This window comes from Eleutherodactylus coqui, chromosome 7 (genome assembly GCF_035609145.1).
Source record: "Eleutherodactylus coqui strain aEleCoq1 chromosome 7, aEleCoq1.hap1, whole genome shotgun sequence".
Classification (NCBI taxonomy): Eukaryota; Metazoa; Chordata; class Amphibia; order Anura; family Eleutherodactylidae; genus Eleutherodactylus; species Eleutherodactylus coqui.
This window is the reverse complement of record NC_089843.1, coordinates 217,349,181-217,370,833: the sequence shown is the minus strand read 5'-3', so window position 1 is coordinate 217,370,833 and position 21,653 is coordinate 217,349,181. Positions and strand designations below refer to the sequence as shown.

Here is a 21,653-nt window from a genome sequence, read left to right as displayed (position 1 = left end):
AGTGAGTAGCACATTTCCAGTCATTGCCTTCCAATTATATTATTATTTAACTACCCTTCTTAACCAGCAGAAATGTCCAGACTTTGTATTCTGCATGTAGCATGGATCCATTATTGTATAGGGGTGGACAAACAGGACCAAAAGTGAGCATCTACCTGAGCAACAAGGTTCCATTGGTCAGGGATTTGAGCCACTCAGCTGCTGTTACCAGCTGGCTACCAAAACCACTCAGAGCAGGGCAAGAGGTGAAGTAAACACAAATTTGGCAGCATCAAAACGGCAGTTCAGTGCTAATAATTAAAATTCCATGCATTTCATACGGTGTTTACATATTTTTGTCCATCCCCAGCACTTCGACCTCTACGTGCTTCGAAAGAAAACTAATTTTATAATTTCTGAAGTCGATTATAAGAGGCAGCAATCTGCCATGCAGCAAAAACTTTTACTGATCCTAGACAGCTAAATGCATGTCAGACTTCTGAATGGTGGGATGGATTTAAGAACAATCTGTTCAAAGCATAAAATCTCTAAAGTTTTAAAAGTTTCTAAAAGTTTTATAGAGATTTCCGCATGGGCGGGTCTTATCTCTCCTGAAGAAATCGGGATCGTAATGTTTTTTTTTTTCATTCCGTACTTTAGTTTCCACTTTAGATACTGTATAGCATGACCAACCAGGTTAAGTTTTACACCAAATTTACACCTTACTAAGCAATTTTTGAAATCATGTGACCATGTTAATGTAAACTACAACATAAATACATGCTTTCAGTTTGGGGGATCCATCATACATACAGGCAAAGTGAATCCTTATGCTTAACTGAGACAAGTGTGGCTGTGTATGAGGGGTCGGGAGAGATGGCCGTTGCCCAAGTGCCCTTTCAGCTGGCAGCAATCTAATGTTTATGTCCAGTCTAAGGCCTCCTTCCCACGAGCGTGACGGGCTCCGCAGCGTAATATTACGCAGTGAAGCCCGTCACGGCGCCCCCCAGAGCCCCTATACTTACCTGCGGGAGATAGCGTGAAATCGCTTCCCCGCCCACCACCGCCGCGTCACCGCTCGTCACCGCCCACCGCTCTCGCGTCACCAGCCGTGTCACGTGCACGGCCGGCCGTGTCACGTGACGCGGCCGGACCGCGTCATTTGGCGTCATATGACGCTCGGCGGTGGGCGGGAAAGCGTTTTTTCACGCTATCTCCCGCTGGTTACAGCGGGAGATAGCGTGAATGGACGGCTTCCATTGACTGCAATGGAAGCCGTCAGTGCGTACAGCCCGTCCTCACCCGCAGAAAATAGAGCATGCTGCGGGTGAGGACGGGAGAAATCGCGGTGCGTAATTCCGCGGTGGAATTACGCATCGTGAGCATTGAGCTATTAGGTTCAATAGAACCTAATAGCTGCGTGCAACGCAGCGGATTTTCGCCGCGAATTACGCGGCGGAAATCCGTTCGTGGGAAGGAGGCCTAAGAAAGTTCTAATGGATTTGGGCAACCTATGTATTATATGGTACTCATATGAATGGGCAATACATGATGCTTCCTTTTTGTATGGAATGAGGAATATCATTGTAACTAGAGATGAACGAGCATACTCGCTAAGGACAATTACTCGATCGAGCATTGTCCTTAGTGAGTATCTCCCCGCTCGGAAGAAAAGGTTCGGCTGCCGACACGGGTGACAGGTGAGTAGCAGCGGGGAGCGAGGGGGGGGAGAGGGAGAGAGAGATCTCCCTTCCGTTCCTCCCCGCCGCTCCCCGCCCGCCGCTGGCAGCCGAATCTTTGCTCCTGAGCGGGCAGGTGCTCGCTAAGGGCAATGCTTGATCGAGCAATTGCCCTTAGCGAGTATTCTCGCTTATCTCTAATTGTAACCTAATGTTGGCTCTTGCAAGAGTCACATGTAAGCCAACAACCCCTAAATAACTGCAGTCGTGCAGTTATATCTATGGCAGCCCGATCAATGACCATCAACCAGAAGCAATAGTTCATCATTGAATTAACTACAAGAGAATCATATCCATAATTGACCAGGGATTGAATAGTAGGGTAAACATTAGTTTTGCTATTCTGTACATCATTTTATGAATAAGCACTTGTAACTGCGAATACTTAGAATCGTTAATGTAAAATCAATTAGAAAATAATTAAATTAAAATTAGCGTCTGGAAGGCCACGATTAGATAGAAATATTCTTTTAACTTGACAAGTGAAACAAATGAGCTTGTAATTATTATCACTAGATGGTTACAGCAAGAAGATGTGACCTCAATATATGTATGCATCACAATCATCAAAGCTAATTAGTAGTAGAGAGAGCTAGTCTAGAAATCTGCCAGAAAATGCTAGAAAAATGTCAGGCCAGGATTTATAGCTGTAGAGCAAAGTGCAGAGAATGGCACGTCAATCAATAGAGCAGGTTGTACTTTCTTATTTCACATATGTATCCGCTCATATGAAGAATAGGAAATGCACCCATATGGAAGCCCCAGCAGCAAGGTTCCATTGGTCAGGGGTTTGGTTATCTACTGCTAGCAGCTGGCTCCCAAAATCACCCGGAGCAGGGCAAGAGGTGAAGTAAACACAAATTTGGCAGGAAAGCTCTCAGCCATGTAGGCGTCAAAGGGCCAGGTGTTTCCATATTTCTGTCTACCCCCTGTATGTGTATAGCCCTAGACTGAGCAAGCATGGAAAAAGGAATTTATTATTAGTGCTAACAGATTTACCTGTTAAGTAGGATAAAATATAATGGCCACAAGATTCTGATTAATATGTAAACCACCAAACAGTTTCAGTCACAGATATGGATAGTAACGGCATCTTGGATCCTTCGTCATTATCCAAGTCACTTCATGAATGCCAACTCCAATCCTTTCCAAGACAGCAATGTGACAGCAGCGATGCGAAGGCTTCACTGACAACTCCAATAGGTCAATGTTCATGTCTAGAAATCACAGCTATGGTCTGTCAGTCCGCGGAGTGAAGCTGACGTTGGTGATAGAGGTAAAAAAAAAAGCTTACTTCGGTTAGATTGAGTTTTTTACATAATAATGTAATTCTTTATATTATATTGCACTGAAAGGGTATTTGCCTAAAGGGTTTTACAGTAGTTCTTGGTATTTTTCTCTTGTTGGTATGTGAGAATTTATTGACTGGCATTTTAGACGGGCACAAGATGCCACAGTGGCACGAGATGTCTATGTATGAAGAGGCGGATACTTGTACATACCTTAGGCACTTCTTAGGCTACCTGTGCCAGTAAAAAGACATTTATGGCCAATTTCTAGTGTAAATTATCTTTAAATCTGTGCCCCCTCCCGACTAGCCACTCCCACAAGCCACACCCACTTGAATTGAAGTTACATTTTTTTAAACCAAATTTTGTGAGTCTTGTACGCCAATTTCCTCATGATACATTTTCCAATCCACTGTCTGACGTCTGAAGACATTATGATTTAAGGCTGTACAGCTCTGCTGTTGGAAGACGTCCCTCAAGGTTCTCTTACTGTATATTTCCAGCCTCTCTGCCAGCCTCATGCAATACTGGCTTTAGCCAGCATATAGCGCTGTTGTATAACGGCAGAAAAAGGGTAAGCCCCCTAGGAAAACCAGGATACAAATTGGATTGAAAAGGGTTAATTGTGGATCTTGGAAGAGTGAGCTTGCATATAGAGATGAGCGAGCATACTCGCTAAGGACAATTACTCGATCGAGCATTGTCCTTAGCGTGTACCTGCCCGCTTGTCTCTAAAGGTTCGGCTGCCGGCGCGGGTGAGAGGTGAGTTGCGGCAGCAAGCAGGGGGGAGGCGGGGGGGGGGGGGGGGGAAGGAGAGAGAGAGAGAGATCTCTCCTCCGTTCCTCCCCACTCTCGTGAAAACCCAGCCGCTATATACCTGTGTGAATCCAGCCTTATACTGCATGGGGACTGTTGTAAAAAAGCAAACATGAAAAAATTACTGTTTTTCATTCACTTGCGTTCTACAAATGCAATAAAAAGTGATATAAATGTTTTGAGTCTTAAAATGTGGTAATGCAGCACATATTACTAGCCTTTATTGTGGAAAAGTAGTAACACATAAACTGCAAATTTGGTATTGCATTAATTATATAGACCCACAGAATAGAGGGAACATAATTTGTACCATGTAGCGAGCCCTAAAAAAACCCACAAAAAAAGCTGCATTTCTGAGTTTTCTCCATCTCCCCCCCTCCCCTCCAAAAATGATATAGGTTAAACAGTGGTTTATCTCAAATACAGGTCATTCCACAACAAATAAGTCCTTACACGGCTTTGACGAAAAAATAAAATGATTGCTGGAGTAGGATGAAAAAAAAAAATAGTCTGGTTATTAAGGTACAAAATACGCCGGTCACTAGGGGATCTTTCACACGGGCAGAATTTTCCACATTCTGTGCCGCAAGTTGTATAAATTCTGCACCAAAATCCAAACGGCTCACTGCGGAATGAAAATGGATTTAATCAACCTGCAATTGCGCATTAAAATCCGTAATAAGCCATACAGATTTTGATGCGAAATTACGGTGCGTCTCAGCGGAAATATTCTGCCCCTATGAAAGAGTCCTAAGGGGTTAAAGAGAAATATTTGTTATAACCAAATTAATGGGATAGGCCTTCGGGGCCAGCTACTGATGGGATAGGCCTCCGGGGCCAGCTATTGATGGCTTAAGCCTTCGGGGCCAGCTATTAATGGGATAGGCCTTCGGCGCCAGCTATTGATGGGATAAGCCTTCGGTGCCAGCTATTGATGGGATAGGCCTTTGGCATCAGTTATTGATGTGATAGGCCTTCAGCATCAGCTACTGATGGGATAGACCTTCGAGGCCAGCTATTGATGGGATAGGCCTTCTGCATCAGCTATTGATGGGATAGGCCTTCGGGAGGAGCTATTGATGGGTTAGGCCTTCGGCACCAGCTATTGATGGGATAGGCCTTCGGTGCCAGCTATTGATGGGATAGGCCTTCGGTGCCAGCTATTGATGGGATAGGCCTTCGGCGCCAGCTATTGATGGGATAGGCCTTCGGCGCCAGCTATTGATGGGATAGGCCTTCGGCGCCAGCTAGTGATGGGATAGGCCTTCGGCGCCAGCTATTGATGGGATAGGCCTTTGGCACAGCTATTGATGGGATAGGCCTTTGGCGCAGCTATTGATGGGATAGGCCTTTGGCGCAGCTATTGATGGGATAGGCCTTTGGCGCAGCTATTGATGGGATAGGCCTTCGGCACCAGCTATTGATGAGATAGGCTTTCGGTGCCAGCTATTGATGGGATAGGCCTTTGGGGCCAGCTATTGATGGGATAGGCCTTCGGGGCCTGCTATTGATGGGATAGGCCTACAGTGCCAGCTACTGATGGGATAGGCCTTCAGGACCAGCTCTTGATGGGATAGGCCTTTGGCACCAGGCGCTGATGGGATAGGCCTTCGGTGCCAGCTATTGATGGGATAGGCCTTCGGCGCCAGCTAGTGATGGGATAGGCCTTCGGCGCCAGCTATTGATGGGATAGGCCTTTGGCACAGCTATTGATGGGATAGGCCTTTGGCGCAGCTATTGATGGGATAGGCCTTTGGCGCAGCTATTGATGGGATAGGCCTTTGGCGCAGCTATTGATGGGATAGGCCTTCGGCACCAGCTATTGATGAGATAGGCTTTCGGTGCCAGCTATTGATGGGATAGGCCTTTGGGGCCAGCTATTGATGGGATAGGCCTTCGGGGCCTGCTATTGATGGGATAGGCCTACAGCGCCAGCTACTGATGGGATAGGCCTTCAGGACCAGCTATTGATGGGATAGGCCTTTGGCACCAGCCACTGATGGGATAGGCCTTCGGGACCAGCTATTGATGTGATAGGCCTTCGGTGCCAGCTACTGATGGGATAGGCCTTCGGGACCAGCTATTGGGTATTTACAGACTGCTGAGAAGTATGTCCCGACTTTCTGCAGACTTCTGCCGACATTCACATTATAGAAACCACCTGCCATTGTGGCTACTCGTTTTCATATGTTAATTTTCTCTAGTGGTCTAGAAGATGATGATCTCTGCAACCCAAGGTTGCCTAATCTTGTCCTTATATTACCTTGTAGTGACAAATTATTTTGGAATATTGTTTCAAGGCTCTTGGCTATTTAATATAATGAATCCTCTAAAAAAGAGTTTATTTTGCAGGGCGGCTAATGAAAATCATCAGAAAAGCGTAGGTCATCGAACGAGTGCTATGATTAAAAATAACATATTGAATTAAACATTTCATTTAGTTTATACATTTTAATTTTCAAACCTTTCAATTATCCCCAAACCAGAAGACCGGAGTTCTTTTTATTTGTATGTACAATCAAGGGAGAAATTTCTACAACTGGTTGCAAAGGAAACGTGGAACAACTGATATATTACCTGTTTTCATAACAGCCTTGCCACCAGCTAAATTTTTAGTTAGATTAGCTTTATTTAAGGTCCTTTTACTGTTGAGTACATAAGCGCCCGACAACCGTCCCACCAACTACCACCCGACTATCTCTTGTTTGCTTTACAAAGGATTAGCCCTTTGTAATCCAATTTTGCACTCAGGGTTTCCTAGGGGGCTTTGTCTTTCTGCCATTATACAATGGTGCCATCTGCTGGGTAGGGCCAGTATTGCGGTATGTGACATACCGGAGAGGCCCCTGACAACAGAGCAGCCATTAATATACAGTAAGAATACCCTGCCGGACGTCTTCCGACATCGGAGCTGTACAGCCTTCAATCAGAATGTCTTAAGACGTCAGACAGTGGATTGGAAAGGGTTAATACCTATGAACAGCTATGCATAAACACGGGGCAAACACTTTAAATATCTGGAATTTTTGAAAATTCTTTACCAATCGGATTACCCCTTTAGATTCCTGCCGGTAATGAAATTCCTCTTGATTAAAATTGCAGCAACTGATGTTTACTGTTTCTTCTTGGCGATTCTTTGACGGGTGACCCATTTTCTTCCCAACAGCAGATGAGTCCGTTTTTTATGTTTGGAATAGCTTTGATTGTCCAGTGAGGTATATGCAATATTTTGGAAATCGCATATTGACAGCGGTATTTAAAGTGTTAACAGTTCTGACGAGCGGCGCGGCTCATGGGAACTGCTGCCGCCGGGTGCCCGCTGTAAGAAATAGCCTGCACCCGACGTTCAGGGGGCCCGTACGGCGTCCCATGATGAGATCGCGGAACGCTGTGTGGTTGATAGGCAGCCGGGGACCTCCTGAAAGGCCCCAGGACTGCCTATGCAGTGCACAGCTTGATAGGCGCTCTGCATAGACAGCCCTAGGGCCTTTCAGAAGGCCCCCGGCTGCCTAGCAACCGCGATCTGACCGGACAGGCTTCTATCAGGCTGCCCGGTCCCTGCCCGGTCCCTGCCATAGCATTACATCATACTGTGCAGGACAGATTGTTCGCATCTTGCGAAATTCTTAAGTCGAATGTTCGCAAGTCGGGGACTATCTGTAATGATGATAGTTTGACAAGTTTGGATAACTGACAAATATGACAAAATATTTACAGTACTTTACAAAAAATGCATGCATTCAAAACAAACGCATATATACACTGAATTATCCTTCGTCGTTCACTCGGCATATTAATTTACACTGAATTGTTAAGAGCAAACAGGGTCATGAACACATATCTCCTCATCTGTGTACATGTGCATTCTGTAATGTCTAACTGGGACATAAACACTCTGCAGAGTCTTACTGGCACGTTAACTGCAGACAAAACTCGCTTGCAGGTGAACTCAGACTGAACCGCAAGACAGAGAGACAGACTACATACTCGAAGACAGACACAAACAGCTAATAAGTGCTCAAAACACGCATCAAGCATACCCACATGTATAAACAGATGGAATAGATACAAAACGAGATATTAGTTCATATTTTGGCCAAGATACTTAAGCCTGCAAGCCCACTTCATGGGTTCTCGTCACATGGGTTCCTACACTAACGAGACAACTAACCTCAGGAAACCTGCCTGCAATGCGGGGTGATCGTCCCAATATGGACGACCCCGTGCTTGAAACTAGGGCCTACATCGTTCTAGATGATAAAGGACCCACAGCAAGATACAGTTCACACTACACGTACCAGAGCTGCACAGACACGCAGGAACATGACACTGAACATCCTGAATGCTGCACAAACACCTTATGTCCAGCGACATGCACAGATATCTCATGTCCAGCGACATGCACAGACACCCCATGTCCAGCAACATGCACAGACATCTCATGTCCAGCGACATGCACAGACATGCAGTAGCACAACACTGCCCACACTGAACGAACCGAGAAAAGGTCTGCAGCCTCCTAGCAGAGGAGCTGGTATATACGAGCAACAGACCTGGGGGATCGGCTGGCTGGACCAATCCACACCCAGCCAGCTCTTACAACACCACCTGTGAAGCTATGCTATTAAAAACCCACGTAATACAACAGATCCCAGCAGCTAACCCTAACAGTACCTCCCCCTTAAAGAGGGGCCTCCGGAGATACATGTACCTAACACAGGGGTCTAAGACCCGTGGCACTGGCTGGCTGGAGAAATCCACCCCCACTCAGCTCAATCAACCCGCACCTGTTAAGCTGAGCAGCTGGAAATCCGTGTAGTACCACAAATCCCAGCAAAATCCTTAACACTGAATGATCGTTCAGATTCTGGCTACATCGTGGGAATCTGAACAATTATTGGCCCATGTAAAAGGGCCCTTACTCGTACCTCAGTACCAACCCAGGATGCTGCACCACTGACAGTGCTTTCTGCTTCCAATGCTATCTGCAATCACAGCAGGCCTGGCGAACTGCAGGGATCCCGAGCCGCGGACCCTCGATAATGAACTATTGATAATCTATCCTCGGAATAGGTCTTCAGTAGTAAAGATCTGGACAACAACACCTCTTAAGTGATTTTTTTTTCTTTCTGAGGACATAGACTCCATTATCTTCTCTTACAAACATCTCCATGGACACTGCAGGCTTTCTGGTTAGGCTTCCTTCCATATTTCTATTGTATTCATTTCCTGCTCTATATTGTATCTTTCTTCCAAAATAACCAACACAAATGTAAATGTGATGAAGCCTGTGATAACTTCTTATCACTAAGAGATGTTGCAAATTTGTATTCTTCCTCACTCGTTCCAGGAAATGGGAATTATTGAGAAGTAATGGGATTCTTACAAACTTACAAAGTTTTTTAGATTCATTACTTTTAGTGATGAGCGAGCATACTCGCTAAGGGCAATTACTCGATCGAGCATTGCCCTTAGTGAGTACCTGCCCGCTTGGAAGAAAAGGTTCGGCTGCCAGCTGCGGGCAGGGAGCTGCGGGGGAGAGAGCGGGGAGGAACGGAGGGGAGATCTCTCTCTCCCCCTCGATCCCCCCTGCTGACAGCCGCTACTCACCTGTCACCCGCGCCGGCAGCCGAACCTTTTCTCCCGAGCGGGGAGGTACTCGCTAAGGACAATGCTCGATCGAGTAATTGTCCTTAGCGAGTATGCTCGCTCATCTCTAATTACTTCCTTCAAGTTTAGCATCGCTGCCCATGCCTTAGGCCTCATGTCCACGGGGAAAATCGGGCCCGCTACGGATTCTACATGTAGAATCTGCAGCGGGTCCCTCCTGCCCCGCGGACATGAGCGCTGAAAATACGAATAAATAAGAATTTACCTATCCGTAGCGGGCGGCGAAGCTCTGCTCTTCCTCACGGCCGGATCTTCTTTTTCGGCCGGCGGATGAATTCCTGACGCCGGCGGCACGTCATCGACGTGCCGCGCGCATGCGCCGGGCACATCCGCCGAGCCGAAGCAAGGGAGATGCGGCCGTGAGGAAGAGAAGAGCTTCCCGGCCCGCTGCGGGTGAGTAAATGCTTTAAATTCCTATTTTAGGTCTCCCGCGGATCCGGACGGCTTCCATAGGCTTCAATAGAAGCCCGCGGGAGCCGTCCCCGCGGGAGACCCGCACGAAAATGGAGCATGGTCCAGATTTTTTCATGCTCCATTTTTTTTAAAATCCATTTTATTGACGATCCGCGGGTATTTATCTACCCGCGGGTGGTCAATGCATCCCTATGGGGTGCGGATCTGCGTGCAGGTAATCCGCTGCGGATCCTAAATCATATTTTGCCCGTGGACATGAGCCCTTAGGCCTCATGCCCACAGGTGGGTCAGATTCTGCATGCTGGAGCCCGCAGCAGAGTCTAACGCTGCCCGCGGTCGGTGACCCTGCGTACCTGTGCTTGTCTTCTTTTTTCTGTACTATGGATGTGTGCGGAAGTGCCGGCCTGAGCGTCGACGCACATGCGCAGAGCAGTTTTGTTTTTTTTTGTTAAACTCCTACTTTCCCGCGTAATCTGCGGTTGGTCCACAATGTCAGTTGTGGACAGGCCGTGGATTGCATGGCTTCCACTGGCCGTCCACACAGAATCTGCACTAAAATGAAGCATGCTGCGATTGCATACGGAATCCGGAAAACAAATCTGTTTGTGCAAATTGAAGTGCAGACGCCCATGCCTCCCTATGAGCGGCTTGAATTGTGGACCTTCCATGTGGGTGCCGCAAATCAAAACCACCCATGGACATTGGGCCTTACCGTAATGGGCATCGGCAGAACTGCCTCAAATACATGTCCATGGGGAAAACAGTACCGTGATTGAAGAGGAAGTATCGGTAGATGAAGATTTCCCTGTGTGCACGACCGCACTAATAACTGCAGAAATACTAGACTCACTTCCCAAATGTGCATGCCGAAGCCAAATGAGATTTACGGGGAATGAATAATCGGCACTTTAGAATTTCATTATCTATTAATGAACCCGTAAACTGTCTTTGAACTAATTTCATTGTAATTTACAAGGACTTCTCAGGAGAACGTCTCACGGATGATGATGAATTGGACATAGAATCTATTATCATTCTTCCTGGAAAATGTAGACATGGAAATGGGGGTTCTCAATGTGTAATAAAGGAAAAGCCTAATGCTTGACTACACATCTACGCTTCATTGTCTACTCCAGTTTACCCTTCACAGTGAACTTGAAAAGGCCGCCCTCGCTCCCCTCTACTTGCCCTATTTATTGAACCTCTGGCAATAAGATTACCTACGGGGTCTTAACAAGGGGTTCCCGTCATGAGAAAGAGAGGGAAAAGTCTCTCTTTATGCAGATAATCCATTATTATATCTTAGGGATAGTCTTTGGAGGATTTACCGTTTGTGCTTCAGACAGTAAATACGTTGCTTTTTAGGGGCTCTCTGTTAACCCTTTCCAATCCAACGTGTATCCTGGTTTTCCTAGGGGGCTTACTCTTTTTCTGCCATTATACAACGGTGCTATCTGCTGGCTAAAGCCAGTACTGCATGAGGTGACATGTTGGATAGGCTCCGACAGCAGAGAGGCTGGCAATACACAGTAAGAGAACCCTGACGGATGTCTTCCAACATCGGAGCTGTACAGCCTTCAGTCAAAATGTCTTCAGAGGTCAGACATTGGATTGGAAAGGGTTAATTGGGAAAAATCTGTGAAATTAAGACTCATACCTAAGTGTGGCGGGGCCCGGTTTCCCCTCCAAGTATGTCGGAGTTTTCAATTTTTGGTCAGGAAAAGAGTTTAATTTAGTTTTCCTAACTTTTCACTTTAAGTGCGATTCAGTTGCTTGAATGTTTGGCAGCACAATCTTCTAGATGCAAGGAATTCTATCGTTTATTCATTTTTTTTTAAGTTGATAAAGTTTTTTTCTTCTGTAAACTACGAATTCCAATCTTCAGTCATTTTGGATTTTCTCCTGTCTAGTCACTAGAGATGAGCGAGCACCCAAATGCTCGGGTCCTCGTTATTCGAGTTGAGCTTTTTGTAAAATCCGAGAGCTCTACTCGAGTAATGAACCCCATTGACCACAATGGGAGACTCGAGCATTTTTGTATGTGGGACGCCGGGTGCTGAGCTTTTTTTTTTCTTTCTTGGTTCATGTTTTTTTTTCTCTCTCTCTCTCTCTCTCCTCTCTCTCTCCTCTCTCTCTCCCCTCTCTCTCCTCTCTCTCTCTCTCTCGCCCTCTCTCTCCTCTCTCTCTCTCTCTCTCCGCCCTCTCTCTCTCTCTGCCCCCCTCTCTCTCTGCTCCCTCTCTCTCTCCTTTCTCTCTCTTCTCTCTCTCTCCCTCTCTCTTTCTCTCTCCCCTCTCTCTCTCTCCCCTCTCTCTCTCCTCTCTCTCTCCCCTCTCTCCTCTCTCTCTCCTCTCTCTCTCCCCTCTCTCCTCTCTCTCTCCTCTCTCTCTCCCCTCTCTCCTCTCTCTCTCCTCTCTCTCCTCTCTCTCTCTCTCCGCCCTCTCTCTCTCTGCCCCCCTCTCTCTCTGCTCCCTCTCTCCTTTCTCTCTCTTCTCTCTCTCTCTTTCTCTCTCCCCTCTCTCTCCTCTCTCTCTCCCCTCTCTCCTCTCTCTCTCCCCTCTCTCCTCTCTCTCTCTCTCTCTCTCCCCGCCCTCTCTCTCTTCCCCCCTTCTCTCTCTGCCCCCTCTCTCTCCTCTCTCTCTTCTCTCTCTGCTCCCTCTCTCTCTCCTCTCTCTCTCCTTTCTCTCTCTTCTCTCTCTCTCTTTCTCTCTCCCCTCTCTCTCCTCTCTCTCTCCTCTCCTCTCTCCTCTCTCTCTCCTCTCTCTCTCTCTCTCTCTCTCTCTCTCTCCGCCCTCTCTCTCTGCCCCCTCTCTCTCTGCCCCCTCTCTCTCTCCTCTCTCTCTCTTCTCTCTCTCTCTCTCTTTCTCTCTCCCCAGCCTACCAGACAAAAAATTTGCCATTGACACGCGCTGCGGCGGGGAGGGGCCAAAACAGGCACATCACAGCGGGGAGGAGCCAAAAACTGGGGCGGGGTCGAACATGGCGTGATGCTCGTTCGAGTAACGAGCACCATCGAATACACTAATACTCGAACGAGCATCAAGCTCAACCCTACCAGACACTCAACGGAAGAATTTGGTGATACAAACCTATCAATAATCATGTCTCTTCAAAAGTTCATTTTAAGTCCAGCAGTCACAAACTAAGTTAAAGAATAGCACAATAAGTTACTTTATCCATTTTGTAATCCCTTCCTTTAACCACATAACAGTGCAATACGGGGGAATCTCTTACACATCTTACCTTTTAAGCGGGTCATGTTTGAGGCCATTTTGCCACTTGTGATGAATTTATTTCAGATGTGTCATATGCTGATGATAAATTACTCATATCTTTAAATATGTCTAGCCATCTTTTCTGTAACCCCCTTACCCACTACTGAGGTTCCAAAAAATTTGGTGACTTTTTAACAATTCGCATTTGTTAAAGGTGTTTTTCAAGGAAATACTGTTGATGATCCATCATCAGGATAGGTCATCAATAGTTGATCGGCTGGGGTCTGCCGCTCGGGATGCCAACCAATCAGCTGAGCGGGCGCATGCTGTCAGCGCAGCAAATACAGAGATTGGCGCGGAAGCCTCCATTGCTGACTTCTGTGTAGTGGCTGGCACTTGTAACTACAGGCACAGCTCTCACAGAAATCAATAGGAGCCATGCCTGCAGTTACAAGCGCCGGCCACTATTTGGGAGGTTTGCGTTGCGACTTCTACTCCAAATACTCAGAGGTCGGAGCAGAAGCCCCTGTACCGACCTCTATATAATGGCTGGAGCTTGTAACTGAAAGCTTGGTTCCCATTGACCATCAACTATTGATGACCTATCTTGATGATAGGTCATCAATAGTATTTCCCTGGAAAACCCTTTTAACTCTGTCTAATAACCCCACAACAAAGAAACAAAGTCTCCTTTTCTCTTCACTTTGAAAAAGTGTAGTAAGAAGTATAAAACAGCAAAAAGTCACATATTTTTGAGGAAAACTGATTGTGCGCAAAAATTTGGGTGTTTTTGGGGACCAAACTACTGAACAGCTCTTGATATATTCTACATTTATGTTGCTACATGTATTGTTTTACTTCATTTACTCACCTCTTTTGCATAAGATTAGGTTTGGCAAGACCTTCCGATGTAAAATCCTGGACGCCAATACATTACATCGACATGTTATGGGCATGTTCTGGAATTTGGGACTATTGGACAGTGTTGGGTCTTGCTGTTCTGCTGGATCCAGGCTTCTGTATTCGAGGGGTTATGTACTTCATCTTTCAAGTTATGAAAAAAATGTTGGGGAGCATATTATTTTTGGCAGAACTTTTTATTGCTAGATCATGGATATCATCTAACTTACAACATTCTTGGATGTTTCTTGAAATTGGACAACCCCATTGAAAGCACCTTTGAGCACTATGAACTATGTTATGAGACTCAAAGGGTGAGGAATGGGGAGTCCAGGGAGTTGTTTCATACTCACCGGCGCTCCGTTTCAGCACTTTGCCCACGAGAAATCAATGCATGCAAACAGTGTGACTCTTTGCAGATGGCTCTATGGTCTTTTAGTGCTTGGACTTAGCCTTGCCTTCGGAAACAAGTTATGCTGTGGGCAGATTCTGATTTGGCATGAGAATATGACATGTAATGTGCGGGGTCTCACACAGCACACGGGCAGAATAACTATGTGCTATGTGATGCCCGAGAACGTTGGACGCAACCCGCGTCGCCTATGTACATACAGCCTGAGTCGCAGTTTAACCCTTTCCAATCCAATTTGTATCCTGGTTTTCCTAGGGGGCTTACTCTGTTTCTGTCTTTATACAATGGCGCTATCTGCTGGCTAAAGCCTGTACTGCATGAGGCGACACATTGGATAGGCTCCGACAGCAGAGAGGCCGGCAATATACAGTAAGAGAACCCTGACGGATGTCTTCCAACATCGGAGCTGTACAGCCTTAAATCATAATGACTTCAGACATCAGACAGTGGATTAGAAAGGGTTAATCTGCATCCCGCATTCTGAGACCCATAGCATTTTTATATACGAAGCTCTGTGAGAGCTTGTTTTTGTGGAAAGAGTTGTACTTTTTACTGGTACCATTTTGAGGTACACGCGACTTCTGTATTGCGTTTCAGTACGTTTTTTTGGAATGTTGGACGCGACTCACATGGCGCACGTACCCACAGCCTGAGATACAATGTTTCCGGATGCACTACGGCTAAGTGAGTTTTTTTTTAAATTTAGGCATAAATAAAAACACTTTCCCTTAAAAAGTTGTTCAACGCTAATTCTCTCCGAAGATAATGACCCTGCTTCTTGTCAAAATTTAATGCAACGACCAAATAAAAACTACTAGTTTGCTAATGCAGACGACGCACAAGTACCGAGGATTGTGGGTAACTGTTTATTTCAGATTTTCGGTTAGATAATTCACAATAGTCGGTAATGTTTTTTTTGTAAATTCACTGAAGTGGAATTCTAATACCGATCAGCATAATTACAGAGCAGGTTCAGCAATGTGTTCTTTTATTGTCGGACCCAACACATACTGGGGATCTGGAAGCTGTCAGAGCTCGCTGGCATTTTTCCATTTCCTGCTCGTTGGATTAAATTTTACCTTATCTAAAAGAAACAACGTTGGTGAAATAGATTTCCCCTTTCAAATGCCAGAACTGCAGTGTCCATTGGAGTTTTGTATATTAAAGTGCATATTATACATTATTTATATAAGCCAGACCATAAATCAATACCTATACCATCAATTTTATATCCGGTCTTATTATACTGTAATGCTGTTTGAGGGCTTAGTCAGACGGGCGTTTTTTGCCGCGATTTGCGGATCGCATGACGGATGCGCATCCGCAAATCGCGTGACCGGTGCGCGCAAGTCGCCCGCAAATCGCCCGAAAATCTGCTCCTAGCCGCGTTTCATTAGAAACGGGCCGGAGCTGTCCAGCGCATTGCATTCAATGGAGACGGCAATACAGCCGTCTCCATTGAAAGCAATGCGCTGCGGGCGAGCCCGGGATGAATTGTCGGGAAGGGCTTAAATATATAAGCCCTTCCCTGCAGTTCATCCTAAAATGTGTTAAAATAAAAAAAAATTGCATTCTCACCTTCTGCCGGCAGCTCCGAGCGGCCGTCCTGCAGTGGGTGTGAAGGGGGTGTGAGTCAGACCTGCCCCCTGATTGGCTCAGCGCTGAGCCAATCAGAGGCATGCCTCACACCCATTCATGAATTCATGAATGGATGTGAGTCAGACCTGCCCCTGATTGGCTCAGCGCTGAGAGGCAGCAGTCAATCACCCATTCATGAATTCATGAATGGGTGTGTGAGTGAAACCGGCCTCTGATTGGTCAGGCTGTGACCAATCAGAGGCAGATCATTCAGCAGGCGGGGATTTTAAAGCCCCGCCGGCTGAATAGTGCCGAGAAGCAGTTCAGGAGAACTGACAGCGGCCGCGGCTGGACTCTGGCTGCAGCGGAAAGGTGAGTATACAATTTTTTTTTATTTTAACACATTTTAGCATGAATTGCAGGGAAGGGTTTATATATTTAACCCCTTCCCAACAATTCACCCCACGCACGCCGGCAGCCCATTGCTTTCAATGGAGCGGCTGTATTGCCGCTCCATTGAATTCAATGGGCAAACATCGTTCTTCTCTGCCACAGCTGTTACAGCTGTGGCAGAGAAGAATGATTTGTCTTCTATATGTTCTCAATGGGGTCGGCGCTGCTGCCGCCGGCCCCATTGAGCGCATATACAGAAGCGAACAGAAATCGCAGATAGGTGCGATCTGCGATTTTTTGTTCTATAATTTTTCGGACGAGCGCATAAAAAGTGCTCATGTGTCCGATATCATTGCAAAGCAATGGTTTTAAAAAATCGCCGGACGCATGCGCATGCGCAAATCGCGGCAAAAAACGCCCGTCTGACTAAGCCCCAAAGAGGTTTCATAGTGAAGATCTATCCTTAGCATAGGCTATCAATATCTGATCGCTTGGGGCCTAACTCTTGGCACCCTTGTTGATCCTCTCATTGAAGGAGCCAGTTCATATTTTACCAGGCACAGCTCCCTACATTTTATAGGGGCCACGCCTGGTACTGCAGCTTAGTTCTATTGCAGTACCAGGCACAACTGATACAAAATGTACAAAACTGTTCTTGGTAAACAATGAGAGGCACTACAGCTGCTTTAATCACCTGATCGGCGTCGATGGAGCAACTTGGACCCCGTCATTCTAATATATCGATATTAAAGTCTCAGAAAACCTCTTTAGGGTTAGAGAGGTTGTCCCATTAACCCTTTCCTATCCAATTTGTATCCTGGTTTTCCCAGGGGGCTTACTCTTTTTCTGCTGTTATACAACAGCGCTATATGCTGGCTACAGCCAGTACTGCATGAGGTGACACATTGGATAGGCTCCGACAGCAGAGAGGCTGGCAATATACAGTAAGAGAACCCTGACGGACGTCTTCCAAAATCAGAGCTGCACAGCCTTAAATCATAATGTCTATAGATGTCAGAGAGTGGATTGGAAAGGGTTAATTCAAATATTTCAACAGGCTTCCTGGGTCTAAAGATAACAAACAAGCCTATACGCACCTCTCCGGAATCCCCGCTGCAACTCTGGGTCTCCCCCATGATATAGTGTTTAGCTGCTGCAGCAGCCTGTAAGCGTTGTGTCACAGAATAGACCTGAAGTCGTGGCGCTGGATACAGGGGACACCTACTACTGGGACCACTATGGGGGTCAGTATTACTATACAGTCTTACAATTGCAATTGACCCTACGAACGCAACCGTGTTTGACCCCCCTGAGTTAGGATATGTCTGGAATAATGTCAAACGCCAGTATGGATGATTATAACTCAGGACCCCCATTGCGAGCTACAGCAAGGGGTCTCAAGCCACATATGGTGTCTAAATCTGTAGTTGGGGACCACCGCCCTAGAACTTCATTAGAACATAACGTAGCTTTGCTTGATAAACTGTCCCTTTTATATACTTGCTTTAACCCTTTGCAATCCAATTTTGGATTCAGGGTTTCCTAGGGGGTTTTCTCTTTCTGCCATTATACAATGGCGCCACCTGCTGGCCAGTGCCAGTTCTGCGGTATTAGACATGTTGGAGAGGCCCCCGACAACAGAGCGGCCAGTAATATATAGTAAGGATACCCTGCCGGACATCTTTCGACATTGGAAGCTGTACAGCCTTCAATCAGAATGTCTTTAGACATCAGACAGTGGATTGGAAAGGGTTAATGCTTTCAATAAAAGAAAGCGAGTCGAAGCCACAAATCTCAACTGTGGGGAAGTTCAGCGAACTGCAATTTTTTAAATGAAAACTCTCATTTGACCCCCAATAGGGCCCACAATCTGCATCAGATCTATCATGAATGTGAAACATAGCCCTCCTAGAAAAGATCAATTTATTTCTCCTGGTCTATCTGCAATCTCAGCTCCTGGAAATCTAATAAAGGCTCAGGAAGAAGCAAAGCCCCAGCAGAATGTTTAATTTTAATTCAGTGGAGAGGTTGAAAAAGTGACAATTTTCATGTCTGGCATCATGCCAGCCGGAGGAGAAAGAAGAATTGCCACTCACTGAATAGTAGACTTTGATTTAGTAAAGTTGATTAGCATTCTGTGTCCTTAACTGGTTCGGCACATCAGAAAACCCCCAGAAGGGATGTTACTTTTTTTTTTTTTTAGAATTCTCACAAAGTTTCCTTAGTACTTCAGCATAAAGTACTGTAAGCTATACTTATAGATATGCTTTTCCTTACCTTATAAAATATCCAGACTCTGGATCTAGTACTGTGTTTCCCCGATATTAAGCCCTACCCTGATAATAAGACCTACCTCAATTTACGGGGGAGGGTGGGAGGCTTGAAATATAAGCTCTTCCCTGTAAATAAGCCCCAGCTAGGCTACATGTAAAAAAAATAAATAAAAAGATACTCAGCTATAACTAGTATATAACTAGTTCTCCAGTATATAAGTCAGCTAGTATTACCTTGCTTTTGGCTAGTTATTCCTTTCTAACTGAAACTCCTGGCCTGCTTCTCCTCGGGTGGCTCATGTGATCTCATACTGACTATGAGACTTTATGTTCTCTGAAGAAGTCAGTTTTACATAATTTCTGTGTCATGGACCCTGCCACACAAGCTCTTTAGAGGGGGGCACCGAAACTCTTGTTGCAGTTATTACTCAGGATTAGAGACTCCTGTCACACAGTTATAGTAATATAAATGATAGTTCTGCCTTCTGACTGTATAATTATGGTCTGTTAATTCAGGCGAATATAGAAAACAGAAGATAATAAGTGTCCTCCCAGCAGGTAATGCTGTGCTGATTTATCATGGGATTAATAGCACAGAATAATTAATAGAAAGCAAGGAGAAATCTGAACATCAAGGTAGTGTCTGAAAAAGTATCACACAGGGGGCTGCACTGCATGGAAGTGACTGCAATATATATAGGCAATGCCCAATGTATAATGAGTAGTCAGATGAGGGGGGCCGGAATGGAAAAACGTGTTTTCGCTCGAATGGCCCTTTAACGTTCCATGAAGGTCCTGGATTTCATGTGTCATGTATATGTAGTGTTTAATTCGGTAGTAGCCAGTCTCAACTCTTCCTTTATACGTTGTAGTGTGATCAAAGTACAAATCAGGACTTTTTTGGTTTAGCTTTCCCAAAAACGAAATGTATTGACTTATATGAGAATAAACTATCTAAGCCGCATGGTTCTGTGCGACACTAGTTTTCATCTTAAACAATGGGTAAGCCAGAAGACAGCAGCTCATAGATGCTGGGAATGAGGGGAGGTAAAGCAGGCAACTAGAGATGAGCGAGCGTACTCGCTAAGGCAAACTACTCGAGCAAGTAGTGCCTTATGCGAGTACCTGCCCGCTCGTCTCTAAAGATTTGGGAGCCGGCGGGGAAGAGCGGTGAGTTGCAGGAGTGAGCAGGGGGGAAGAGAGTGAGAGAGGGATCTCCCCCCCCCCCCCCCCCCCGTTGCTCCCCGCCCCCCGCCGGCCCCCGAATCTTTAGAGACTAGCGGGCAGGTACTCGCATAAGGCACTACTTGCTCAAGTAGTTTGCCTTACCGAGTACGCTCGCTCATCACTACAGGCAACACATCTAGGCAAGAGCTTACCATGAACCTAGAATTATGGCATGCCTTATCCATCCCCACACAGCCCTTCTTCGTAGTGGAGGATTCTTAAGAACTTTTAAGGGGCCTTTCAAGGTATAAAAAAGTTGGGTATAGCTTTCACAGAAACTTCTGTAATATTGGAATATACAACTAAACTCCCAGCTACAACCAATCAGATGGCTTTATTTTGTCCAATATTGCGTGAAGAACATTGATTACATATTGACCACTTATTTCGGTCAAGCTGGTAATTTTCTGTCTTTTTCATTGCAGGTATTTATGAGCCGACATTTCTTGTACAACTGCAGTGAACCTACCCTGGATGTAAAAATTGCCTTTTGTCAGGTGTGTGTTCCTTACAGGTAAAACAAGGTACCGTATGAATTTGTACTTCCATTATTCCTTCCAGAACATTCACTCTGTCATTTCACAGTTTCCTAATCTCACTCGTCTGACTGTCAGCGTTCCGTTGCGATGCAAGTTACACACCAGCTTCTTCTGGCCATAAGAAATGATTACAAAGTAGTGAACTAAAGCAAAGTCCTAGAGGTTTCTTCATATTTTACTATTGTTGCTTTTTGGTTTCCTTGTCCCCACAGTAGAGGACTAGAGATGAGCGAGCGTACTCGGATAAGCACTACTCGCTCGAGTAATTTGCTTTATCCGAGTATCGCTGTGCTCGTCCCTGAAGATTCGGGTGCCGCTGCGGCTGACAGGTGAGTCGCAGCGGGGAGCAGGGGAGAGCGGGCGGGAGAGAGGGAGAGAAAGATCTCCCCTCCGTTCCTCCCCGCTCTCCCCCGCAGCTCCCCGCTCCATGCCGGCACCCGAATCTTCAGGGACGAGCACAGCGATACTCGGATAAAGCAAATTACTCGAGCGAGTAGTGCTTTTCCGAGTACGCTCGCTCATCTCTATAGAGGACCCATAACTTTCTTATTTCTCTTCTCAACAGAGCTTTGTGAGGTTTTGATTTTCGCAGGACAAGTTGTAGTTTTCATTGTTACCATTTTGGCGGACATGTGACTTTTTGATCATTTTTGAATGTTTTTTTTTGAGGGGTGTCAGGCTAAGCAAAACAGCATTTCTGCCACTATTTTCGTTTCCCTTTTTCACACCATTCGCCACGCAGGATGAATAATATGCTGAATTTATGCGCATCACTTACACCAATATCAAACCTTTTGAAACTGCGTTCGCACAATAGTAAAATATTTAAAAAAAACTTTAAACTTGGTGATGCCATAACTGTATCAACTAATATAATAAATGTATAATGTTAGTTATACTGTATGCTGAACGCCATTATTGAGTACAAGCACATGTGTGACCCACGCTCAATGCAATCTCCTCCTCACTGTGGGAGGCGCGCAGTGAGAAGAAGAGGGGGGCAGTACCACTGTTATCAGGATCGGTTGGAGTCTCCGCCTCTAGACACTTACCAATCAAACTTTTATCACCTAGCCGTGGATACACGATAACCCCATTCTGGTATAACCAGAAGTAGTAATTGTCCATTATTTATTTTGGTCAATTTGAGTTTATTATCCCCAAACCAAAGTTGACTGAGAATTAAGTCCATACTAATATTATAAGTACGG

At 45.7% G+C, this 21,653-nt stretch overlaps 1 protein-coding gene across 5 annotated transcripts in view; it reads left to right on the top strand.

Moving 5' to 3' along the window:
- Positions 1–21,653, top strand: part of MAPK10 (mitogen-activated protein kinase 10) — a 234,943-nt gene that overhangs the window by 73,792 nt on the left and 139,498 nt on the right. For 3 of the 5 annotated variants that reach the window (XM_066574369.1, XM_066574368.1, XM_066574373.1), the window contains exon 2: positions 20,329–20,400. In XM_066574369.1, the coding sequence (XP_066430466.1) occupies positions 20,329–20,400 (72 nt within the window). Of the gene's footprint in view, positions 1–20,328; positions 20,428–21,653 lie in introns of those variants that run through there. The other 2 variants (XM_066574371.1, XM_066574370.1) reach the window with 2 other exon arrangements.